The sequence below is a fragment of the Symphalangus syndactylus genome, chromosome 13, assembly GCF_028878055.3.
Source record: "Symphalangus syndactylus isolate Jambi chromosome 13, NHGRI_mSymSyn1-v2.1_pri, whole genome shotgun sequence".
NCBI lineage: Eukaryota > Metazoa > Chordata > Mammalia > Primates > Hylobatidae > Symphalangus > Symphalangus syndactylus.
The window spans coordinates 56,282,090-56,308,716 of NC_072435.2; the positions used below are offsets into that span (position 1 = coordinate 56,282,090).

General features: G+C 46.6%; 1 protein-coding gene and 1 long non-coding RNA gene across 5 annotated transcripts; one reads left to right on the plus strand and one right to left on the minus strand.

Annotated features, from left to right (window-relative positions):
- Positions 1–99: 99 nt before the first annotated feature.
- NUDT19 (nudix hydrolase 19) lies at positions 100–22,488 on the plus strand. 4 transcript variants are annotated; one of them, XM_063614099.1, is made up of 5 exons: positions 100–1,402; positions 1,814–1,906; positions 17,906–18,113; positions 20,471–20,554; positions 21,891–22,488. In XM_063614099.1, the coding sequence occupies exons 1-5, from the start codon at positions 689–691 to the stop codon at positions 21,923–21,925; spliced, it is 1,134 nt and encodes a 377-aa protein (XP_063470169.1). In that variant the 5' UTR covers positions 100–688; the 3' UTR covers positions 21,926–22,488. The 4 variants fall into 4 exon arrangements, with proteins under 4 accessions (XP_063470169.1, XP_063470168.1, XP_063470170.1 ...); XM_063614098.1 differs by having other exon boundaries at positions 20,471–22,488; XM_063614100.1 differs by lacking the exon at positions 1,814–1,906.
- A 2,865-nt stretch (positions 22,489–25,353) lies between these two features.
- Positions 25,354–26,550, minus strand: LOC134732022 (uncharacterized). The gene is made up of 2 exons (XR_010114850.1): positions 26,401–26,550; positions 25,354–25,621 (listed from the first exon to the last, which is right to left on the minus strand). It is a non-coding gene; the product is annotated as an uncharacterized lncRNA (long non-coding RNA).
- Positions 26,551–26,627: the final 77 nt, after the last annotated feature.

The following is a 26,627-nucleotide window of genomic DNA, read 5'->3' on the forward strand; positions in this document are numbered from 1 at the left end:
ATCAAATGTCCTAAGACACCTAAGGCCGTCCCCAGGCGCCCCGACAATAAAAGGTAACCAGAACACGAGAGAAATTACTCTGGGAGTACCTTTCACATTCAAGCTGTGCCCCAGGAAATTTATAATTTGGCAACTGGCTCATCCATTCATTTCTCATTGGTGTGGTTCACGTGTGCTTGCAAAGGTCAGACTTTTGCCCTTCGAATGTCCTCTCTCCCTCTTCCACAGGAAACACCCACATGTGGATCCTTGTTTAAAGGAGAAAGTACTAGTCCTGAGCTTTTAGTGCGGTGGATGTCATCAGGCCTGGGTTTGCAGCTTGTTTTTTTACCATGACAAGTCATATGCGCCCTTAAGCAGTCCCGCTCTTGGTCCAAGCTTCCTGCGTGGGAATACTGCGGTCCTCCTTTCAGGCAGCTGTGAATGACAAACGGTCGCTGGCTGCCGTGACACCCATTGTCCCGCGAGAGTGCCCTAGCTGGGCCCCAGTATCCTGGAGGCGGTGCCAGCTCGGGTGCCCCTCCCACAGGCAGGCGCCGGTGCCGACCAAACGCCCAGGTTCACCCAGCACCGGACGCTGGTCCTCAATCCTCGCGAGGCCCCCAGAGGTGCTGGGGTCCCTGCAGGGCCGGGCCACCTGCCAAAGAGCTCTGGCCGCGCCAGAATCGGATTCGGGAAGCGGCGCGCCATGAGCAGCTCCCTGCGGCCGGGCCCCAGCCGCTGGCGGCGGGCGGCCAGCATCGTCCTGGCGTCTGGCTGGACGCACCCGGAGACCGCCACCCCGCCGTCGCGCCCGCCGCCCGCCGAGGGCTTCCGGCTGCTACTGCTGCAGCGCTCCCCGCACCAAGGCTTCATGCCAGGCGCGCACGTCTTCCCGGGCGGAGTGCTGGATGCCGCCGACCGCTCGGCGGACTGGCTGGGCCTCTTCGCCCCGTACCACAGGCCGCCGCGCTTCGGCCTGGGCCCGGCGCCATTCAGCCGTGCCGCTTTCCCGTCGCTGCCCGACACCGATGACCACAATGCCGACAACACTGGGACGCTGCCTGAGGACGTAGCCTTCCGCATCTGCGCCGTGCGGGAGGCCTTCGAGGAGGCGGGCGTGCTGCTACTGCGGCCCAGGACTTCCCCACCAGGCCCAGCACCTGGGCCCGGCCTCGCCCTGGAGCCGCCAGCGGGCCTGGCCGCCTGGCGCGCCCGCGTGCGCCGGGACCCGCGCCACTTCCTGCGGCTGTGCGCCCACCTCGACTGCACACCCGACATCTGGGCGCTGCACAACTGGAGCGCCTGGCTCACCCCTTTCTTGCGCGGCACCACTCGCCGCTTCGAAACGGCCTTCTTCTTGTGCTGCCTGCGGGAGCCGCCGCCCGTCTACCCCGACTTGGCGGAGGTGGTGGGCTACCAGGTAGGGCCTGCTCATGGCCTTGCTGGGGACCGCAGGGACGTGAGAGGGAGGACCCCTCCCAGCGGCCCAGGCCCCTCAGGGACCCCCGCATAGGCCGAGCCCGGAGAGATTAATCTGCAAGGAATGCTTAGACGGGCAGGAAGCCCTCACTCCTGTAGACCAAAGCCATGCTCTTGGTGAAGCGCTCTCTGCTTTCCTAGGCTTTGGGGTCTCAAGGCCTGGAGCCTTTCTCCACGTGGTTCCTCCAGCGTGGCCACTGTGTAAGCACTGGTACATGTGTAGACATAGTTCATCTCCACAGCCATTTAATTTGGTTTTCTTGGAGAACAGACTTAATATGATTCCAGTCTTCCTATTTTTATTTATTTTTGGTACGGATGGGGGTCTTGTCTCTTTGTGTTGCACACCCAGGCTCATCTCCAGCTCCTGGTGTGTCCAGAATTGGTTTCTTCCGGTGGGTTCTTGGTCTCGCTGACGTTAAGAATAAAGCCGCGGACTCTTGCGGTGAGTGTAACAGTTCTTAAAGATGGTGTGTCCAGTTTCTTCCTTCAGATGTTCAGATGTGTCCGGAGTTTCTTCCCTCTGGTGGGTTCGTGGTCTCGCTGACTTCAGCAGTGAAGCCGCAGACCTTCGCAGTGAGTGTTACAGCTCTTAAAGGTGGTGTGTCCGGAGTTGTTTGTTCCTCCTGGTGGGTTTGTGGTCTCGCTGGCTTCAGGAGTGAAGCTGCAGACCTTTGCAGTCAGTGTTACAGCTCATAAAGGTAGTACAGACCCAAGGAGTGAGCAGCAGCAAGATGTACTGCAAAGAGCAAAAAAACTTCCCACAGCCAAAGGGGACCAGATCCGGTTGGCTGGTGGTGGCTCGGGTGGCCAACTTTTATTCCCTTATTTGGCCCCGACCATGTCCTGCTGATTGCTCCATTTTACAGAGTGCTGATTGGTCCATTTTACACAGTGCTGATTGGTGTGTTTACAAATCTTTAGCTAGACAGAGCGCTGATTGGTGTGTTTTTACAGAGTGCTGATTGGTGCATTTATAAACCTTTAGCTAGACACAGAGCACTGATTGGTGCGTTTTTACAGAGTGCTGATTGGTGCATTTACAAACCTTTAGCTAGACAGAAAAGTTCTCCAAGTCCCCACTGGACCCAGGAAGTCCAGCTGGCTTCACCTCTGAATCCCACCTCTAAACAGGACACTCCAACTGCTGTTGGGAATTGGGCGATGACTGCTGTAGCTACTTCCTGCTGGACAGGGGCAAAGAAGGGGCCCTGCAGTTGTAGTGTCCTCCAGAGGGGAACTCTCTAGGCCAGTGAAAGGGCCAGTGGGTCAGTCCAGGGGGTCCTCGGTAGAAGTTGTTAGTTGAGCTCATTTGGGTTTCCACTTGTAAGACCATCTGTAGTTTGATGGCCTTGATTCTAGAGGAAGCAAATTTGACAAGGAGGTTAAAAATACAGGGCCTGAAGGCAAGTAATAGTAAAAAGGCTGTCACAGGATGTAGAAAGGGGAGAAGCCATGTTGCCCAACTCCAGAGGTTGGTGTAAGAGTTTGAAAGGCATTGTCTGATTTCAGAAGCCTTTTCCTATAAATGCCGGGCGGCATCTCACACTATCCCTGACTTGTTAGTGTAAAAACAACACTCTTCCCCTAAGGTGCAAAGTCCTCCTTTCTCAGTAGTGAGGAGGTCTAGGCCTCGGGTGTTTTGGAGAGTCACCGCTGCCAAAGAGTCTATTTGGGATTGTAGTTACTATCCTTACTGGATAGATTTTGTTATTTCTTGCAAACTGTCTGAGAAATCCTTTGAGAGTGTGTGGTAGTAAGATAATGAAGTAGATAAACTGGCTATTCCGGTTCCTGTAGCAGTGGCCATTTCTAGCCCTATAAGTAGGGGTATTAGTTGTATGGCCCTGTGCTGACAGACTTGAGCTTTGAGGGGCACTGATAGGGTCTGATATCCATAAGATTAGAAGTTAGGATAATATATGTTACACTGTTAACTTTTAGCAAACTTTACTTTTGTTGAAAACCTTAAGTTTGGGATTTCAATTATTCTTTGCTATTAATAAGACCTCATTCAGTCCATATTAACTTAAAATTGGTATAGATGGCTCCTTCCTGATTCTGTAAGTACTTTAAGGTTTGGCTGAGTGCAAATAGCTTGCATGTTTGAGCAGACCAATTATTAGGCAATTTTCTTAACTCTGCTTCTATAAGAGTTTCCTTATCACGTACTGAATACCCATTGTGTCTTTTTCCTTAATCGCCCAGGAGGAAACATCTATCATCCTGTCCTGAAGGGAATTCCTCCTATGTCTGGTCAGACCTTCAGATTTAGATCCCCCGTTAGGAAACTTGCTGGGTTAAGGATTTTTGATAGGAAGGCTACGGGTTGTCAGTGGCCTCAGTGCTTTCAGGCTATGCCCTTGTTTACACTGACAGCAAGGTGGTATTGGAGTGTTATAGGGTTACAGAGAAGACCTTTAATTGTCAATTGTAGGTTTTATTTTTTATTTATTTTTTATTTTTTGGAGACGGAGTCTTGCCCTGTCATCCAGGCTGGAGTGCAGTGGTGCAGTCTAGGCTCACTGCAACCTCTGCCTCCCGGGTTCAAGCAGTTCTCCTGCCTCAGCCTCCCGAGTAGCTGGAATTACAGGTCCCCGCCACCACACCTGGCTAATTTTTGTATTTTTAGTAGAGACGGGGTTTCACCATGTTGGCCAAGTTGGTCTCGAACTCCTGACCTCGTGATCCGCCCGCCTTGGCCTCCCAAAGTGCTGGGATTACAGGCGTGAATTATAGGTTTTAAATTTACCCTGGCTTTTAAAGGAATAGGGTACACTTTTCTTTACTACTTCTATCTCTTTCTCTCTGACTGCTTTGTCTCTTCCTCTCTTTCCTTCTCTCTTTGACTTTCTGTCTGTCTCTTCCTCTCTTTCCTTCTGTCTTTGACTTTGTCTCTCTCTTTCTCTCTGCTGGTCTTTCCCTGCCTCTGCCAGCCGCTTATGCTGCTGTTCTCCCTTCTCCTTCCCCTTTTTGATGGCTTCGGCAGTATAAGACTGCCACCTCCTTGGGTTTTTGCACTGAGTGCTATAACTCTATGATTTCCTTGTGGTATTTAATGGGGGTTCCCCCGGAGGTTAGGAACTCCCTTTCTTTACATATTGCAGCATGGGCATGTAGGATTAGATAAGCATACTTGCTATCTGTATACACATTTATTCTTTTTTCCTTTCCCAGTTCTAAGGCCCGGGTAAGTGCCACTAGTTCTGTTAACTGGGTGCTGGTCCCTGGGGGAAGAGGTTTACTTTCAAGTATGGTTACATCACTAGCTATGGCATAACCTGCCCTTTGTATCCCGTTTTCCACAAATGAACTTCCAATGGTATATAGGTTAAGGTCAGGATTAGCTAAGGGGACTTCTAAGAGATCCTCTTGGGCGGCATAAGTCTGGACTACAACCTGTTGGCAGCCATGCTCGACTGGCTCCCCATCCTCTGGGAGAAAAGCAGCAGGGCTGAGGGCCACACATGTATGCACTTGAAGCACTGGTCCCTCAAGGAGTAGTGCCTGGTATCTAAGCAGGTGGTTGTCTGATAGCCATAAACTTCCTTTGTCACCTAGTTTGCCATTTACATCATGAGTAGTCCAGACAGTGAGATGCTTTCCTTGTATTATTTTGATAGCCTTTGACACTAAGTCAGCCACCGCCACAACTACCCGTAAACAGTGAGGCTAGCCTTTTGCTACTATATCAGTTTCCTTGCTTAGGTATGCCACTGGTTGTGGGATTGTCCCATGAGTCTGAGTAAGGAACCCAAGAGCTATTCCTGCTCTCTCTGTGACATTTAAAGAAAAGTTTCGTCCTGTGGGAAGGCTTAAGGCTGGAGCTTGAGTTTGTTCCTTCCAATGCCCAGACTTCAGGGTTGATTCCCTCCTCAAGCAGGGGACAACAAATGGGTAACTTGTTCCTCGTATTCATGTAGGTAATAGTTCCAGTTTGGGCTAATATATCCCTCCCTAATAAGGGTGTGGGACTTTCAGGCATAACAAGAAAGGCATGTGAAAAGAGCAAAGTCTCCCAGTTACAACTGAGGAGGTGGGAGAAATACCTGGTTACAGCCTGTCCCAGGATTCCTTGGATGGTAATGGACCTTGAGGACAGCTCCGGGACAGGAGATTAATGCTGAGAAAGCTGCGCCAGTGTCCAGGAGGAAGTCAATTTCCTGGCCCTCAATGGTTATACATACCTGGGACTCAGTGAGAGTGATGACATGAGCTGGTGCTTGCCCCGGGCACCCTCAGTCTTGTTGCATCATCTGGTTGGTGGCTTCTGTCCCAGAGAACCTTTGTCCTCTGGGGCAGTGTGCCTATCAGTGATTGCCTTGGCATAGTGGACATGGGCGAGGGGGCAGCTTGTTTCTCATAGGACAATCTTTTTTTTAAAAAGTGTCCTTGTAAACACACTGATAACAAGCCCTACCAGGTGATTGGCCTGCTCCATTTTCTGTCCCCTCTGAACCCCCAAGAGGGCCATGACTAAGTCTGCAGCCTTTCTCTGATCTCACTTTTCCTTTTGGGCCTGTCCATCTTGATCCCTATTATAGAACGCTGAGGTTGCCAGGTTTAATAATGCTTCTAGAGTTTGTTCAGGGCCCAGGGCTCACTTTTGGAGCTTTCTCCTGATATCCACGGCTGATTGGGTAATAAACTTATCTTTTAGGATCAATTGCCCTTCAAGTGAGTCGGGTGACAGGGGAGTATATTAAGGCCTCCTGTAGCTGCTCGAGGAAGGCAGAAGCATTTTCTTCCTTTCCCTGAGTTATGGTGGACATCATTGAATAATTCATGGGCTTTTTCCTAATTCTCCTTAGTCCTTCTAGAACACAAGTCAGCAGATGTTTACGACTCCAGTCCCCATGATCTGAGTCGAGGTCCCAGTGGGGATCCATACTGACTTGCTGACATACGGCTTGCTGACTGGTAAGGAATTTATCGCTTTCTTCAGCTGTCATTCTATCATTTACTGGACTAAGATACCAGGTATCTCCAAACTCTTTGGCTGCAGCTAAAGCCGCATTCTTTTCATTAAAGGCCAGGGTTTGATCTAACACTAGCATGACATCTCTCCAAGTGAGATTGAAGGTTTGCCCTAGACCCTGTAGGACATCTGTATACCTATCAGGATCATCTGAAAGCTTCCCAAGGTCTGCCTTGATCTGCTTAAAATCAGAGAGGGAGAAGGGGACATGTACCCAGGTTGGGCCAAATTCCCCTCCCCCTACAGCTTGAAGGGGACATAACCTATAGCCTGGGGGTTTTTGTGGTCCTTTGGAGATTTCTTTGCTTGTTTCCTTCTGGGCGGGAGAGATTAGAGGAGGCTTACCATTAATAGGAAGGGGAGCTATAGGGAGGCTAGGATATGGGGATAAGCTGAGAGGTCCTCCTGTGGGATGTAAATTGCAAGCTTTGCATAGTTGCGTATTCTCCTTCAATGAAAAGAAAGCTTGGACATAAGGTATTTCACTCCATTTGCCTTCCCTCTTACAGAAAAGGTCAGGCTGCAGGATAGTATTGTAGTTTATACTTCCCTCAGGTGGCCATTTTTCCCCATCAGAGAGAGAATATTGGGGCCAGGCTGTAGTGTAGAAAAAAATGAGCCACCTCTTTTTCAGGGTTTTTGGGTCAAATTGGTCCCAATGGCTTAGGATGCATTTCAAGGGTAAGCCTGTTGATGCCTGAGTGTTTCCCATCTGAAAGACAAAACTGCCTGCAGTTTTGGTTTGTTTGTTTCTCCCCCTGCCCAAGAACCCACAACGGTCCCTGGACCCTGCTGATTGGAATAGTTGCGCTCACCAGTGCAGCAGCAGAAACACCTCTTGCCCAAGAACCTGCAACAGTCCCCGGACCCTGCTGATCAGAATAGTTGTGCTCACCGACGCAGCAGCAGAAACAACCCCTGCCCAAGAACCCACAACAGTCCCTGGACCCTGCTCATCAGAATAGTTGTGCTCACTGACACAGCAGCAGAAACACTAGTTCTCCTAGACCACAAGGAAGAATGAGGAAGTTCGGATTTAGTGGCCTTTCCAACACATTCTCGAAAACCTGCACCCTTGCCCGTCCTCCTAGACCACAAAGAGGACCAAGAAAAATTGGATTTAGTGGCCCTTACTGATGCATTCTCAGAAACCTGTTAGAGTCCTAAGCATTCTCTTGTTAGTATTGGGACCTTACCCATGTCCTATAAGGATGTTATGCCCCCAAAATGAAGTGGAGGGCCATACCCTGAGGGAGAGAAGAGATCTCCAGAGTTGAAAGAGTGAAGCCTTTTGTCCCCACTTATATGAATAGGAAGGATACAATTTCTGAGGCTCCCAATATCCTAGCTTCAGGAATAGCTTTTGTTAGGCCTACTTATCTGAGGAGGGATTCTAAAATTCCAGATAGTCCCCCCCTACGACGGGGCTTTGAGCAAAAATTATGTCTTTCTGATTGGTGAGCCCAGGTGTCTAAAGAAGGTAAGAGTCCTGAAGTTTATACTAGAAATCATTCTTACAGGAGAAACTAGAAAAGCACCAGAGACGGAGTGGGTTTTAGAAGTGGGACTAGCCTTGAAGAAAGGCGAGAGGAAGTTTGTCTGACAGGCATTAGGACCCAGGAGGCAAGGGTCAGAATAGATAGGATAGATGGGTGAGTCTCACTTGGGCGACATGACTTTCAGAGTTCCACTCATGGCTGCAGGGTCAAACAACTTGTTTGAATCCTGGAGCTGAATGGCTTTCTTCTCTGTCAACCCTCGGCTCAGACCAGAAGTATAGGAAAAGCAGAAGCTGGTTCCAGGCAAACCAGCACTCCCAACTCTGAAGAGTCCAGGGTTGTTAGCCCTTTCCCAGAAAGTTTGACACGCGTGTCCTTAGTCTAGCAGCCACACTAGTTGCTTTTATTTAGCCCCCAAATTCTAAGGAAAAAATAGGACAGAATAGCAAGCAAAAGGGGTCCGAAGGTACTCACTACTTGGCGATAGGTGATAGTCCCTTCGTGGTCGCCAAAATGTGTCCGGAATTGGTTCCTTCTGGTGGGTTCGTGGTTTTGCTGACTTCAAGAATGAAGCAGCAGACCCTTGCGGTGAGTGTTACAGTTCTTAAAGATGGTGTGTCCAGAGTCTGTTCCTTCAGATATTCAGATGTGTCCAGAGTTTCTTTCTTTCAGTGGGTTCGTGGTCTCGCTGACTTCAGGAGTGAAGCCGCAGACCTTTGCAGTGAGCGTTACAGCTCTTAGAGGTGGCGTGTCTGGAGTTGTTTGTTCCTCCTGGTGGGTTCTTGGTCTCGCTGGCTTCAGGAGTGAAGCTGCAGACCTTCGCGGTGAGTGTTACAGCTCATAAAGGTAGTGCAGACCCAAAGAGTGAGCAGCAGCAAGATTTATTGTGAACAGCGAAAGAACAAAGCTTCCACAGCATGGAAGGGGACCCGAGCAGGTTGCTGCTGCTGGTTCGGGTGGCCAGCTTTTATTCCCTTATTTGGCCCCACCCACATCCTGCTGATTGGTCCATTTTACAGAGCGCTGATTGGTCCATTTTACAGAGCGCTGATTGATCCATTTTACAGAGTGCTGATTGGCTCGTTTTTACAGAGTGCTAATTGGTGCATTTACAAACCTTTAGCTAGACACAAGAGTGCTGACTGGTACATTTTTACAGAGTGCTGATTGGTGTGTTTACAAACCTTTAGCTAGACACAGAGCACTGATTGGTGCATTTTTAGAGTGCTGATTGGTGCATTTACAAACCTTTAGCTAGACAGAAAAGTTCTCTAAGTCCCCACTCAACCCAGGAAGTCCAGCTGGCTTCACCTGTCACTGGGCTCAAGTGATTCTCCAGTCTCAGCTTCCCAGGTAGCTGGACCCACAGGCACCTGCAACCACGCTTGGCTAATTGTTTTATTTTTTGTAGAGACTGGATCTCACTTTGTTGCTCAGGGAGGTCTTGAACTCCTGGCCTCAAGCGACCATCCAGCTTCAGCCTCCCAAAGTCTTGGGGATTATTGGCATAAGCTACTGTGCCTGGCCAGTTTCAGTCTTTTAAAATTTGTTGGCCAGTACAGTGACTGACACCTATAATCTCAGCATTTGGGGGAAGAAGGCCAGAGGATAGATTGAGCTCAAGAACTCAAGACCTGCCTGGACTGTAACATACTAAGACCTCATATCTACAAAAAATTTTAAAACTTAGCTGGGCATGGTGGTACATGCCTGTGGTTCCTGTTACTGAGGAAGCTGAGGTGGGAGGATCCCTTGAGCCTGGGAGGTTGAGGCTGCAGTGAGCCATGATCACACCACTGCACTTCAGCCTGGATAACAGAGTGAAGCCCTTTCTCAAAAAAAAAAAAAAAAAATTATTGAGACTTGTTTTATGGCCATGAATATGTTCTATCTTGGTGAATGTTCCCTTTGCACCTAAGAAAAATATGTTTTCTGCTGTTTGTTGGTATTTTGGTAAAAATGTAAAATTAGGTTGAGTTGTTCATAGCATCTTGCAGGTTTTTTTTTTTTTTTGAAATGGAGTCTTGCCCTGTCACCTAGGTTGAAGTGCAGTGGCCTGATCTTGGCTCACTGAAACCTCCACCTCCCAGGTCCAAGCGATTCTCCTTCCTCAGTCTCCTAAGCAGCTGGGATTATGGGCGCCCGCCACCATACCTAGCTAATTTTTGTATTTTTAGTAGAGACGGGTTTCACTGGGTTGGTCAGGCTGGTCGCCAACTCCTGACCTCAGGTGATCCACCTGCCTGGGCCTCCCAAAGTGCTGAGATTACAGGCGTGAGCCACTGTGCCTGGCCAGTCTTACAAGTCTTCTATATCATTTCCTTGTTTCATCAGGTGCTGAGAGAGGAATGCGGAAATCTTCAACTAATAATTGTGGAGTTGTCTTTTTCACTTTTTGGTTCTATCAAATTTAGCTTCATGTATTTTGAAGCTCCCATGTAAGGTACTGACTGTATCCACATTTAGGACTTTTAAAAGTTCATGGATTAACTCTTTGATGATTATGAAATATCCTTCGTTATTCCTGGTTATAATCTTTATTCTGAAATCTGAAGTTTACTCTGTTTGATATTAATATAGCGCCTCTGACTTTCTTTTGATTCATGTTAGTATATTTTTCTATCCTTTTAAACTATCTTTGTATTTATTATTATAAGTGTGTTTCTGGCTGGGTGCAGTGGCTTACACCTATAATCCCAACACTTTGGGAGGCCAAGGAGGCCTGATCACCTGAGTTTAGGAGTTTGAGACCAGCCCAGCAACATAGCAAAACCCCATCTACATTAAAAATACAAAAATTATCCAGGTGTGTGGGTGTCTGTCCTGCAGACCCTGACCCAATGATGGATGAATAACGTGCACTGATACAGATACTCTGCATTGCCAGTCTGACTGAGCATCAGGGCTACTTACAGACTCCCAGGAGAGTGCTGTAAAAAGTTGCGACCTCGGCCTTGACCAGCCAGCAAGACTCGCATTTATTCAATAAAGATTAATTGACAAAGGCTTGTGTCAACACCACTAGAGGGTAATTGACCTTGCAGACATCCCAGATAGAAAGCAATTAAGCACCTGCAGTAGATCAAGGGTTAGTCTTAGGACCACATGAGTAAACAAACGAGTTAGATAAACTCCCCACATTCCTTTGTATCTACTTTAATTTATTTAACTAAAGGTGAATGGACTAGGCTGCCTTCAGCCAGATCTGTTACCAAAGTTAGGCAACCTCTCAGGCCTTCCAAGAGGGTTTCTGGGTATTATAACTAAAATTTTTCCCACCAGCCTGACTGAACCGTCACACAGGTGGAGACAGGAGAATTGCTTGAACCCAGGAGGCAGAGATAGCAGTGAGCCAAGATCATGACACTGCACTCCAGCCTGGGCAACAGAGTGAGACTCCATCTCCAAAAAAGAAAAAAAAGTGTGTTTCTTGTAGGCAGCATATAGTCTTGCTTTTTATCCAATATAAAAACTTTTGCTTTTTAGTTGGAGTGTTTATTTATATTTGTTATTGTCAATAAGATTAGATTCACATGTACCATCTTACTGCTCATTTTTTGTTCCCATCTATTTGGACTGTTTTTCTTATGACTGTTTTATTTCCATTATTAACTTATTAACTATGTCTCTTTGTAGTTGCTCTAAAATTTGCAATAGACATTTTTCATTTCGTTTATAGAGTTAGAACCTTGCAGCAATATATTTGTTTTTTCCCTCCTGTCCTTTATGCTATTGTTGTCATACATTTGACTTTTATTATAAACTCTACAATACACTCTGATTATTTTTGCTTTAGACCATCAATTTTTTTTTTTTTTTGAGATGGGGTTTCGCTCTTGTTGCCCAGGCTGGAATGCAATGGTGCAATATCAGCTCACCACACCCTCCACCTCCCGGATTCAAGTGATTCTCCTGCCTCAGCTTCGCCAGTAGCTGGGATTATAGGCATATGCCACCACGCCCAGCTAATTTTGTATTTTTAGGAGAAACGGGTTTTCTCCATGTTGGTCAGGCTGCTCTCGAACTCCCAACCTCAGGTAATCCGCCCACCTCGGCCTCCCAAAGTGCTGGGATTACAGGCATCAGCCACCACACCCAGCCTAGACCATCAGTCTTAATGAGAAAAAAATGTCTTATGTTTACCTGCATATTTACTATTTTTTTATTGAGATGGGGTTTCATTCTTGTTCCCCAGGCTGCAGTGCAATGGTGCTATCTCGGCTCACCACAACCTCCGCCTCCCGGGTTCAAGTGATTCTCCTGCCTCAGCCTCCCCCAGGTAGCTGGGATTGCAGGCATGTGCCCACCATGGCCAGCCAATTTTGTATTTTTAGTAGAGATGGGGTTTCTCCATGTTGGTCAGGCTGGTCTTGAACTCCTGACCTCAGGTGATCCACCTGCCTCAGCCTCCCAAAATGCTGAGATCACAGGTGTGGGCCACTGTGTCCAGCCTTTTTTTTTTATTTGAGATGGAGTCTCACTGTGTCACCTAGGCTGGAGTTCAGTGGCGTGATCTTGGCTCACCACAACCTCCGCCTCTCTGGTTCAAGTGATTCTCCTGCCTCAGCCTCCCGAGTAGCTGGGATTACAGGCACCCACCACCATGCCCAGCTACTTTGTGTATTTTTAGTAGAGACGAGTTTTCACCATGTTGGCCAGGCTGGTCTCAAACTCCTGACCTCAGGTGATCCACCCAGCTGGGCCTCCCAAAGTGCTGGGATCACAGGCATGAGCCACCATGCCCAGCCACATATTTACTATTTTTAGCACTCTTTATTCCTTTGTGTAGCTCCAAATCTATCTCTGGTATCCTTCTGCCTAAAGAAGTTTCTCTAATATTTCTTGTAGTGTAGATCCTATGACAATGAATACTCTAACTTTTGCTTGCTTGAAAATAACTATTTTGCCTTTGTTTTTGAAAGATACTTTGGCTAGGTATAAAATTCTAGGTTGATAGGTTTTTTTCTTTATGTACCTAAAAATATTGCTGCCTTATTTGCTAGTTTGCATAAATTTCTTATGAGAGGTCTGTTACCACTCTTGCAGGTAATTTTTTTTTTTTTTTTAGACAGAGTCTTGCTCTGCCGCCCAGGCTGGAGTGCAGTGGTGCTATCTCAGCTCACTGCAACCTCCACCTCCCGGATTCAAGCAATTCTCCTGCCTCAGCCCCCTGAGTAGCTGGGATTACAGTCACGTGCCACCACGCCCAGCTAATTTTTGTATTTTTAGTAGAGACGGGGTTTCGCCACGTTGGTCAGGCTGGTCTCGAACTCCTGACCTCGTGATCCACCTGCCTTGGCCTCCCAAAGTACTGGGATTACAGGCGTGAGCCACCGTGCCCAGCCTCTTGTAGGTAATATTTTTTATTTCTTTCATTATGTTGATGTTTTCCTTTGTATCTTTACAGCATTGTTTTTTAATGCCCTTTTCTGCTAACTTAATCCTTGCTATAATTTCTGGGTCTGTTTCTGTTGACTTACTTTTTTTCTAGTTTTGGATGAAGTTTTCCAACTTCATCATGTCTTGCAATTTTTTACTGAATGTTGGATATTGTGACTTTATGTTGTTGAGTGCTGGATCTTGTCACTTTCCTTTAAACAGTATTGGACTTCGGGCCAGGCACAGTGGTTCACGCCTATAATCCCAGCACTTTGGGAGGCTGAGGCGGGTAGATCACCTGAAGTCAGGAGTTCTAGACCAGCCTGGCCAACATGGTGAAACGCTGTCTCAAGTAAAAATACAAAAATTAGCTGGGCATGGTGGCAGGCGCCTGTAATCCCAGCTACTTGGGGGGCCAAGGCAGAAGAATCAGTTGAACCTGGGAGGCAGAGGTTGCAGTGAGCCGAGATTGCACCATCACACTCCAGCCTGGGGGACAAGAGCAAGACTTCGTCTCAAAAAAAAAAAAAAAAAGTACTGGACCTTGGCTGGGTACAATGGCTCACGCCTTTAACTCCAGCACTTTGGGAGGCCAAGGTGGGTGGATCACGAGGTCAGGAGTTCAAGACCAGCCTTGCCAACATGGGGAAACCCCGTTTCTACTAAAAATACCAAAAAAATTAGCCAGTCATGGTGGCGGGCGCCTATAGTTCTAGCTACTCAGGAGGCTGAAGCAGGAGAATCGCTTGAACCCAGGAGGCAGAGGTTGCAGTGAGATGAGATCACAGCACTGCACTCCAGCCTGGGTGACAGAGCGAGACTCTGTCTCAAAAAAGGAAGAAAAAAAAAAGAGAGTATTGGACATTTCCTAGCAAGTGATTGCAAATTACCTTAATTGTCTTGAGGTTTAATTTTTAAATCTTAATGATTTTAAGTGATTTTAGCATGGGCCTATAGTAGCCTTTATTCTAGAGCTAATTTAGCTGCACTTTTTTTTTTTTTTTTTTGAGACATACTCTCACTCTGCTGCCCAGGCTGGAGTGCAGTGGTGTGGTCTTGGCTCACTGCAACCTCCACCTCCTTGGTTCAAGTGATTCTCATACCTCAGCCTCCTGAGTAGCTGGGATTGCAGGCATGTGCCACCATGCCTGGCTAATTTTTGTATTTTTAGTAGAGTCAGAGTTTCACCATGTTGGCCAGGTTGGTCTTGAACTCCTGACCTCAGGTGATCCGCCCACCTCTGCCTCCCAAAGTGCTGGGATTACAGGCGTGAGCCACTGCACCTGGCCATTAGCTGCACTTCTAAATGGGTGACCCTTATAAGGTCTACTTGAGTGCTGCTTATGTTCAACATGATCTCTCCACTGTGATTGGAAGGAATTCGAATAATCCTTGGCCCCAGGTGAGCTCTGGGAGTTTAATCTTAAGGCTCTCAGGTAATTGTTCTTTCTTCAGAAATCATTCTCTCCTTATGTATACAATGGTGAGTAAAGTAAAATACTAATAATAGGAAAAAAAAGAGGCATCATTCTTTCCTGGTCTCATGTGGTTTCACCTTATGCATACATAGATAAGTGTTGAGCAAAGATTCAAGTGCACCCTACACAGATTTCTAGAGCTCTACTCTGTAGGTCTTTCCTCTCAGGTACAGCTTTATCCTTGGTTTCTCTTTCCATGGTTTGAGTTACCCTCAGTCAACCAAGGTCTGAAAATATTAAGATATTTGGAGAGACAGAGACCACATTCACCAACTTTTATTACACGAAATGTTATCATTGTTCTAGTTTATTATAAGTTATTGTTGGCTGAGCATGGTGGCTCACGCCTGTAATCCCAACCCCTTGGGGGCCGAGGCAGGCAGATTACCTGAGGTCAGGAGTTCGAGACCAGACCAGTCTGACCAACAGGAATAAACCCCGTCTCTACTAAAAATACAAAATTAGCTGGGTGTGGTGGCGCATGCCTGCAATCCCAGCTACTCGGGAGGCTGAGACAGGAAAATCGCTTGAACCTGGGAGGCGGAGTTTGCGATGAGCAGAGATCGTGCCATTGCACTCCAGCCTGGGTGACAAAAGGGAGACTCCATCTCAAAATGATAATAATAATAGTTATTGTTAATCTCTTACTGGGCCTAATTCATCAATTAAACTTTATCATAGGTGTGTATGTGTAGGAAGAGCATAGTTTGTATAAGGCTTAGCACTTCCTTGATTTCATGCGTCCACTAGGGATCTGGGAAAGTATTCCTCTTGCATAAGGGGAGACTACTGTATGCTGCTTCCCAAATTCTGCTGTATGGGCTTCCCAAAATCCAAGCTGTGTCTCAAGTCAGTGAAAATCCCAGGCTCTGATTGGTCTCTTGCTCCCTGGGTTGCAGTCTGGGAATTCCCTTTAAGCAGTAACCCTGGCCATGGTAGGACTCACCGCCCATTGTGGCGTCCCAGGTGGCTGTGATTACAGGCGTGAGCCACTGCACTCAGCAGGAAAGCACTGCATTTTGTACAATGCTTTACTAGTAAGAAGTAATCAGTAAGTGATAAGGTATTGTAACCTGTGGTCCGGACTAACCTAAACAGGTTGGATTAAGTGGGTTGATGCCTGCCAAATTTAACCCTTTGTCTTCATTGTTATCACTGAACTCATACGGTTGCCTTGGAAATAACATAGAGAGATTGGGTGGTCCTTTGAGGCCCAGGGCTCTGTTTTTTAAATGCCATTTTGGCCAACTGCAGAATGATTAGGGGACTCACTGAACTCATAGATTGCTGGGTACCATACCAGGGCCCTGGGAATGTGAAGCCTTCACAGGCTTCTCAGTCAATGTTTAAGCATGTACGAGCTTGCAAACCTTTGACCTACAGTCATCTAAAGCAGAAATCAATTCCAAATCCCAGGGCTTGGGGGCGAGAATCAGTTTCTCCTAGGTGTATAAGTGGATATTTAGTAAACCAACTAAAGAACAACCTTATGGCTAGGCACGGTGGCTCACACCTGTAATCCCAGCACTTTGGGAGGCCGAGGTGGGTGGATCACGAGGTCAGGATTTCAAGACCAGCCTGGCCAAGATGGTGAAATGCCATGTCTACTAAAGATACAAAAATTAGGTCGGGCGCTGTGGCTCACGCCTGTAATCCCAGCACTTTGGGAGGCCGAGGCGGGTGGATCACAAGGTCAGGAGATGGAGACCATCCTGGCAAACACGGTGAAACCCCGTCTCTACTAAAAGTACAAAAAATTAGCCGGGCGTCGTGGTGGGCGCCTGTAGTCCCAGCTACTCGGGAGGCTGAGGCAGGAGAATGGCATGAACCCAGGAGGCAGAGCTTGCAGTGAGCCGAGATCACACCACTGCAGTCCAGCCTGGGCGACAGAGCGAGACTCCATCTCAAAAAAAAAAAAAAGATACAAAAATTAGCTGGGATGGTGGTGGGTGCCTGTAGTCCCAGCTACTTGGGAGGCTGAGGCAGAGAATTGCTTGAACCCGGGAAGTAGAGGTTGCAGTGAGCCAAGATTGTGCTACTGCACTCCAGCCTGGGCGACAGAGCAAGACTAGGTCAAAAAAAAAAAAAAAATCACGCCTGTAATCCCAGCACTTTGGGAGGCCGGGGCTGGTAGATCATGAGGTCAGGAGATCGAGACCATCCTGGCTGACACAGTGAAACCCGTCTCTACTGAAAATACAAAAAATTAGCTGGGCGTGGTGGTGGGCGCCTGTAGTCCCAGCTACTTGGGAGGCTCAGGCAGGAGAATGGCGTGAACCCAGGAAGTGGAGCTTGCAGTGAGCCGAGATCACGCCACTGCCCTCCAGCCTAGATGACAGAGCGAGACTCCGTCTCAAAAAAAAAAAGAACAACCTTTGAGTTTTTTCCATATCCGTTGAATCAGCTCTTTTTATCTAAATGTCTGTGGAAAGAAGGCTCAGGAAGGAGAGGAGGTTTTAGAATGAAGCCACTGAAGTTTACCGGGCAAATACTGCCTGGCTGAAACCCTACCAAGTTATTACTCTCTCGACTGTAGGCTGAGTCATTCCGGGTTGACTTCCTGAAAGCTGCTGTTGCTCCTGATGCTTCACTGCCGTTGTACCATGTGGCACACATCACCACATCACAAAGCATTTTGGTTGCTGAAGTCCCCATAGGGCCTGGGAGAGCTTTGTGGTGTCCATCATTATATCCTCAGGATCTAGCCAAGTACCCATTTCCCAGAGGAATGAACAGGCACCAAATTCTCCATCTACTGTGATGAGTTTACCCTTCGGAGTCTTTCTTCTTTCAGCAAGGACCAGAACCACCTTACCCTCTCTGCATCTCCCGCCTCTTATGCTGAACAGCTCTCCCAGGTCAAGCCTTGGGGGTCTGCCCTGGTTTATTCACTAGTTCTGAGGATCAGTGTCCTAATAAGCAACCTCTTAAGAGGATCAACCCAGCTTTCCTCACTGAATCTTTTCATGTTGTCTTGGAGGGATCTCGCAGGGCGCATTAATGAATTCATTTTACACATTCAATTCTACCTTAGGTACTGGTCTGACTGTCTCAAATCTCACATTGTCTATGGCATAAACCTTAGGAAACCCTGCCTTTGTCTTTCACAGTGGTCATCTCCATCAGAGGCAACTGAAAGTTTCTTAACAAAAGAAATTTGGTTGCCACCCCCACAGTTCTACGAAGTGAGAAGACTTGCAAACTTTGCCTCTCTCTCTGACTTGCACAAATTTTGTTTGGGTCGTGCATTAGAAGGACTGGAAAGGTGGCTGCCGATCATCTTGTTAACTGCTGATGGGATGGTCCATCTTTTACCAGGTAAACCAGCGAAGCATCAGTGCTTTTGTTAGTATTCACATTCAGTGCTCTGGGCTGCATGGCAGTATTGCCCAACATAGAGACAGGAATTACAGTCTGTGTGTGTTTTGTAATCTACAGGGTATTAGCTAAGTAAGATCAAAGCCTATAAAATATCCATATTATTATAACCAGAAATTCTGCATAATGTCATATATATATACACATACATTTATATTAATATATTTGCTAGACATTGACAAAGGTCTTTCTCATATAATTTGTCACTTTTTTTTTTTTTTTGAGACAGAGTCTCCCTCTGTCACCCAGGCTGGAGTGCAGTGGCACGATCTTGGCTCACTGCAGCCTCCACCTCCCAGGTTCAAGCAGTTCTCTGCCTCAGCCTCCCGAGAAGCTGGGATTACAGGTGCCTGCCACTGCGCCCGGCTAATCTTTGTATATTTTTTCAGTAGAGACAGGGTTTCACCATCTTGGCCAGGCTGGTCTTGAACTCCTGACCTTGTGATCCACCTGCCTTGGCCTCCCAAAGTGCTGGGATTACAGTCATGAGCCACCGCGCCTGGCCAATTTCTCACTTTTTTGCATTTTAAGTTTGAATTACGAGAACTCGTAAATTGTCATCTAATTTGAATTAGGGAGCTTTTTTTTGAGACAGAGTTTTGCTCTTGTCACCCAGGCTGGAATGCAATCTGGGCTCACTGCAACCTTTGCCTCCTGGGTTCAAGCGATACTTCTGCCTCAGCCTCCCGAGTAGCTAGAATTACAGGCATGTGCCACTATGCCTGGCTAATTTTTTTGTATTATTAGTAGAGACAGGGTTTCACCATGTTGGCCAGGCTGGTCTTGAACTCCTGACCTCAGGTGATCCGCCCGCCTCAGCCTCCCCAAATTCTGGGATTATAGGCATGAGCCACTGCACCCAGCCAACTTTGTTTTTTTTTCAGTTGAACATAATTTCAATTGAAATTATGAATTATGAAATTATGAAGAAAATAAAATGTTAACTCTATCTCAACTGAAAATACAAAAAAAAAAAAATTAGCTAGGCATGGTGGCACACACCTGTAATCCCAGCTGCTCAGGAGGCTGAGGCAGGAGAATCACTTGAACCCAGGAGGTAGAGGTTGCAGTGAGCCAAGATCATGCCACTGCACTCTAACCTGGGTGACAGAGCGAGACACTCTGTCAAAAAAAAAAAAAAAAAGGCCTGGCACGGTGGCTCACACCTGTAATCTCAGCACTTTGGAAGGCTGAGGCAGGTGGATCACCTGAGGGCGAGAGTTCGAGACCAGCCTGACCAACATGGAGAAACCCCGTCTCTACTAATAATACAAAATTAGCTGGGCGTGGTGGTGCATGCCTGTAATCCCAGCTACTCAGGAGGCTGAGGCAGGAGAATCACTTGAACCCAGGAGGCAGAGGTTGTGGTGAGCTGAGATTGCACCATTGCACTCCAGCCTGGGCAACAAGAGCGATACTCTGTCTCAAAAAAAAAATAAATAAATAAAAAGATTTATTACTCAACCTACAGTGGGAAAATTTAGCAGTTTTGATGTAATTTCTCTAAACCTGAAGATGATAAGAACAGCCCACTTTGAAACATCAAAAGTATATGGATATCAAGGCCAATCTTAATATCAGTATTGAATAGAATAAAGAGAGTCATGAACTAGTATAATAGTTACAGTTCACAGTGGAAACATACCAGTCACAGATGTTTATGGGCCCAAAGAAAACTCTTGGCTGGGGCATTGTGAGGGGATATTAAAAACACAAGAAAGAGGACAGGTGCAGTAGTTCACGCCTGTAATCCCAGCACTTTGGGAGGCTGAGGTGGGTGAATTATTTGAGGTCAGGAGTTTGAGACCAGCCTGGTAAACATGGCGAAACCTGTCTCTACTAACAATACCAAAATTAGCCAGGCGTGGTGGCAGGCACCTGTAATCCCAGTTACTTGGGAGGCTGAGGCATGAGAATTGCTTGAGCCCAGGAGGTGGAGGTTGCAGTGAGCCGAGATTGCGCCACTGCACTCTAGCCTGGGCAACAGAGTGAGACTCCATCTCAAAAAAAAAAAAGATAAAAAAAACACAATAAAGAAATTAAGGTAAGCTCATAGAATTAGGTTAATTAACAACTATCTCAGTTCCAAACATATTAAATAGATCAAAATAAATACTGATTTAACAACTATCTCAGTTCCAAACATATGAAACAGATAAAAATACTGATTTGTATGTCATTAATATATTGGAGTGATTTATAAAATAATACTCGATGGAATTAAAATTTTATCCCTTGTGCCATGGTGAAAAATAATTTTGTATTTAAAAATAAAATCCAATTTTTTCCTTTTTCAGGTGATGAGCTATATTTAGAAGATTCAGACTTTTTGGAAAATCTTATGTCTACTGAAAAAAAGACTGAGGAAATCATGAAGGAAGGCAAGCAATTTCACCGGATAGTGACATACAATCGCCACCTTTATGATATCCACGTGACTGTTCAGTCAAAGTATAAACACGTTTATCCTAAGAACTCTGTAGTAAGAAAAAGCCATTTGTAGGGTGCTTAAGCTTGTTTGTAAAATGGCCTACTTGAAGTCCTCATGAATAATGAGGGTTGACTTTCATTTTCTTGAAACTTAAGGAAGTTTGTGCCTATAAAAGTTATTGCAATTCAGTATTTCTTTTCTTTTTCTTTTTTTTTTTTTTTTTTGAGACAGAGTCTTGCTCTGTCTCCCAGGCTGGAGTGCAGTGGCATGATATAGGCTCACTGCAAGCTCTGCCTCACGGGTTCATGCCATTCTCCTGCCTCAGCCTCCTGAGTTGAGTAGCTGGGACTACAGGCGCCCGCCACCATGCCCAGCTAAATTTTTTGTATTTTTAGTAGAGACGGGGTTTCACCATGTTAGCCAGGATGGTCTCGATCTCTTGACCTTGTGATCTGCCCGCCTTGGCCTCCCAAAGTGCTGGGATTATAGGCGTAAGCCACCGCACCCGGCCTTTTTTTTTTTTTATTTGAGACAGAGTCTCACTCTTGCCCAGAACCCAGGCTGGAGTGCAGTGGCCCAATCTCGGCTCACTACAACCTTCGCCTCCCAGGTTCCAGCAATTCTCATGCCTCAGTCTCCTGAGTAGCTGGGACTATAGGCATGTGCCACCATGCCCCACTAAATTTTGTATTTTTAGTAGAAACAGGGTTTCACCATGTTGGCCAGGCTGGTCTCGATCTCCTGACCTCATGATCCGCCTGCCTTGGCCTCCAAAGTATGGGATTACAGGCGTGAGCCACCGCGCTCAGCATGGTGTTTCTTATATCAAGTGTTTTAGGGAGCTCTCTTGCTTATTCCATTCTTTAATCCTTACAGTGTGCCACACGTATGAAGTTTATAAAGTATTAATGATCTCATTACCCAAAACAAGAACATAATTTCACAAGGGTTACCACTTCTGTATTGTTTTATTATCTCAAAAATTTAAATAACATGTTCTGCTGCTTTATTGTTCTTGCTCTCCACCGTATTAGCACCTTCCCTGATGTGCTTTGGAGGTTGATCAATGAATTTCTGAGACTTTCTGCTGGAATTACTTGAGGGGTGTCTTATTAGATGATGAAAAGTAGGCTGAGATACCCTTCAAGTGACCTTGTCATTGTTTTCTTGCTATGTCTTTAGCTTAATGATTAAGATACAATTCTTTTTAAAATCAAATGGTATTATGTTTCCCAAATTAGAAATCGATTTTAGTTAACATTTTATTTTATTTATTTTTGAGACAGAGTCTCGCTCTGTTGCCCAGGCTGGAGTACAATGACACAGTCTCAGCTCACTCCAGTCTCCGCCTCCCGGATTCAAGCGATTTTTCTGCTTCAGCCTCCTGAGTATCTGGGATTACAAGCACCCACCACCACGCCCAGCTAATCTTTGTATTTTTAGTAGAGACGTGGTTTCACCATGTTGGCCAGGCCGGTCTCAAACTTCTGACCTCAGGTGATCTGCCCACCTCGGCCTCGCAAAGTGCTGAGCATGAGCCACCACACCTGGCCTAGTTAGCATTTTAAAGAAACACAAAGCCATAACAAAAACCATCATTGTTTGTATTCCACACTGTTAATGAATGTAAAGAGGTTAGAAATGTAGTGTTTGATTAATGATGTTTATTTTTACTGTATTTAATATGAGTAATTTTTCATCATCTTTCAAGAGGAATAATATTTATTGATTAAAGGTGAGAAATGATAGTGAAGACACCAATTCCATGTCCAGATCTTGACTGTATCATGCATTGTACAATTGATTTCATATTTTATGAAATGCCTTAGTTTTCCTACTATAACATAAAGACAATGATGAATAAAGTTTATGTGTATGATTTAATCCAGATTAGAGAACTATATCTAGTGCGGCAGTCCTCAGCCTGAGCACTTTTGCCCTAGGGAACATTTAGCTATGTCTGGAAACATTTGGTTGTTGAAACTGTGGGCAGAGTGGGTGGGGTGGGGGAGTATGCTACCACCATCTAGTTGGGAGAGGCCAGGGATGCAATTGAACAGCCTGCAATGCATAGTCTCACCCACAACAAAGAATTACCTGACCAAGGGTGAGACACCCAATCTAAGGTAAAATCTTTTTTTTTCAATAAATGATTCCAATATGTAAATTTTGAGAACCACAGATACTACTATTCTGTCTGCCTTTTGAATCTACAAAAATGGGAAATTATGTTCAATTGGAAAAAAGAAAAAGTTGGCTGGGCGCAGTGGCTCATGCCTATAATCCCAGCATTTTGGGAGGCTGAGGTGGGCGGATCACCTGAGGTCAGGAGTTCAAGACCAGCCTGGTTAATGTGGTGAAACCCTGTCTACTAACAATACAAAAAAATTAGCCAGGCGTGGTGGCACACGCCTGTAATTCCAGCTACTCAGGAGGCTGAGGCAGGAGAATCGCTTGAACTCGGGAGGCGGAGGTTGCAGTGAGCCCAGATTGCACTCCAGCCTGGGTGACAAGAGGAAAACTGTCTCAAAAAAACAAAAACAAAGTCTACAAAAATTATTGTTGTCTTGATTTTTTTTTTGAGATAGAGTCTCACTCTGCTGCCCAGGCTGGAGTGCAGTGGTGCAATCTCAGTTCACTGCAACCTTCACCTCCTGAGTTCAAGTAATTCTTGTGCTTCAGCCTTCCAAGTAGCTGTGACTATAGGCACCCGCCACCACGCCCAGCTAATGTTTATATTTTTAGTAGAGACGGAGTTTTATCATGTTGGCCAGGTTGGTCTTGAACTCCTGACCTCATGTGATCTGCCTGCCTCAGCCTCCCAAGGTGCCTGGGATTATAGGCATGAGCCACCATGCCCAGCCTAGCTTTGTCTTTTGACTCTCAAAGATTACTAGAATGTTGCCGCTGGAAGGGACTTCAGTGAACACCATGATTTTGCCAGTGAGAAAACTGAGACATGCAGCTGGTTAGTGCCACAGCCAACTCCCTCTTCACTGGAGTTGCCATGGCTCAGTGGGTGATATTAGAAAATGTCATGATAAAGTACTATGACTAGTTTTTCTTCATAGAAAAGATCGTTTTCACCCCACTTGACTATGGGAGTATAATATACAAATATTTCCATTTTCTGTGAGCCAGGTTGTAAAAAGATTGGGAAATATTGTACTGTAGCACAGGATCTAGTCAAAGAAGAAAAGGGTCTCCCCACACCGAGAACTGGGAGAAGTCTATATTACCCATCTTTGTGGATTGAGAACTGTTTTGAGACTTCCTATTTAAGATAGGGTTTTGCTGTGTTGCCAAGGCTGGGCTCCAACTTCTGGCTCAAGGGATCCTCCCATCTCACCCTCCCAAGTAGCTGAGACTACAGGCACATGTCACTGCACCTGGCTACGAGACCTCCTGTTTATTTTATTTTATATATATTTTGAGACAGAGTCTCACTCTGTTGCCCAGGCTGGAGTGCAGTGGCATGATCTCGGCTCACTGCAACCTCTGCCTCCTTGGTTCAAGCGATTCTCCTGCCTCAGCCTCCTGTGTAGCTGGAATTACAGGTGCCTGTCACCATGCCCGGCTAATTTTTGTATATTTAGTAGAGACAGGGCTTCACCATAGCCAGGCTGGTCTCGAACTCCTGACCTCAGGTGGTCCACCCACCTCGGCCTCCCAAAGTGCTGGGATTACAGGCCCGAGCCACCTCGCCCAGCTGGGACCTCCTGTTTAAATCAGATCCTGTCGTTTTCCATCTCTTTTTGGCGAGGTCTTGGGCTTTCAGCTGAGTTGGCCATACCAGGTGCCTTGATTGGAGGTGAGGCCTTGTCAACCTAATTTCAGGAACAGGTGAACATCATGCACTCTGCAGCTGTGTTTTTCTCCTGACTGGCAGCTAAACACCTTTCTTCTGCAACCATCCTGCCTGAGAGTTTAAGTGCATGTTATCTGTGGGACCTTGTGCAATCCAGTTTTCTTATAGAACTGCATGTTTATGTGAGCATTCTGTTCCCCAAATAATAGCTCCACAATTTCCATGCTCTCTCCAAACTCTTGCAGCCTTTTGTCATCTTGTTGGTTCCCTTACTAGCAAATTAACTTGTTTAGACTCGGAGAGCCCTGCCAGTTGAAGTCCAGCTGGGAAGAAATCCAGGACCAGGAACCTTTCCAAAAGGTGCAGATCAAGTGGAAATGTTGCTAGGAGGCCACAAAGACCCAGGGATTCGTGGCTGACCAAGACTCTTCCTCACCACCAAGGCTTCCAGCTCACAGCATTTAAGGGGTGCAGGCTGACCTAGAGAAAGCAGGAGGACGGGGCCCCTTGGCAGGCAACAAGGACCAACTGAGGTCCCGGCGTGGTGGTTCATGCCTGTAATCCTAGCTGCTCAGGGGGCTGAGGCGGGAGGATGCCTTGAGCCCAGGAGTTCAAGACCAGCCTGGGCAACACAGCAAGACCCCATCTCTACAAAAAAATTAAAAAATTATTCAGGCGTGGTGGTGCGTGCCTGTAATCCCAGCTACTTGAGAGGCTGAAGATGGAGGATCAACTGAGCCCAGGAATTCAAGGCTGCAGTGAGCCATGATTGTGCCACTGCACTCCAGCGTGGGCAACAGAGCCATATCCTGTCTCTTTAAAAATAAAATAATGAACTTGTAACCACCTAATGGGTTAACCCTGCCTGCTGCCTAGACAGAGCCAATTTATCAAGACAGGGAATTGCAATGGAGAAAGAGTAATTCACGCAGAGCAGGCTGTGCAGGAGACTGGAGTTTTATTATTACTCAAATCAGTCTCTCCGAGCATTCGAGGAACAGAGTTTTTAAAGACAATTGGGCGGGTAGGAGCTTGGGAAGTGGGGAGTGCTGATTGGCCAGGTTGAAGATGGAATCAGAGGTTGTCGGAGTTTTTCTTGCTGTTTACTGTTCCTGGTTGGTTTCGCAGAACTGGTCGAGGCAGATTATCGGTGTGGGTGGTGTCAGCTGATCCACTGAGCTGATCTAAGGATTGTTGTCTCATGTCCCCCTAAAATGTAAAAAACCAAGTGAGGCAGGAAAATAGGGTCCGGAGGTAGGGAACATAAGGCCGATTCACACTTCAGTTGTAAGGGGAAATATCCTCTCCACAGGGCATAATCAGAGTAAATGACTTCGTGACTTTACTTCACCGTCTTCATTTACATCGGGCGTACCCCAAGCAGAGGGTATTTAAATTCACAAAAATTCTGTAAGGGGGCCTTTGAGTCCCTATGCTCAGGCCTGCTCCCACACTGCGAAGTGTACTTTTTCAATAAAACCCTTCATTCCTTCCTTGCTTTGTGTGTGCCTTTTGTCAAATTCTTTCTTCAAGACACCAAGAACCTGGACACCCTCCAACTTTAACACAAGCTGTGCCCCGACCACCTCTAGCGAATGTCGTTAGGACTTCCTGTGTCAGGGGCGCCTGTCCTTAACCTTGGCAAAAAAAATTTTTTTTTTTTTTGAGACAGAGTCTCACTCTGTCGCCCAGGCTGGGGTGCAGTGGCCTGATCTCAGCTCACTGAAACCTCTGCCTCCTGGGTTCAAGCGATTCTCCTGTCTCAGCCTCCCAAGTAACTGGGATTACAGGCGCTTGCCACCATGCCTGGCTAGTTTTTCTATTTTTAGTAGAGACGGGGTTTCACCATGTTGAGGATGCTAGTCTCCAACTCCTAACCTTATCAGGTGATCTGCACCCCTCGCTCCCAAAGCGCTGGGATTACAGGCCTGAGCCACCTCGCTCTGCTGGCCAAATAAACTTTCTAAATGAACTGAGACCTGTCTCACATTTTCAGGATTCACAAGCTCTTATCAATTTTGTTTCAGAGTCAAACCATGGACTGAATTCCTTCCCAAGGTTAGTTGGGCTTCCGCCCAGGAATAAACAAGGACAGCTTAAAGGTTAGAAGCAAGATGCAGTTGGTTAGGTCTCATTTCTTTCACCATCACAATTTCCTCAGTTACAATTTTGCAAAGGTGGTTTCCAATGGACTCAGCCGCACGCGGCCCCTCTG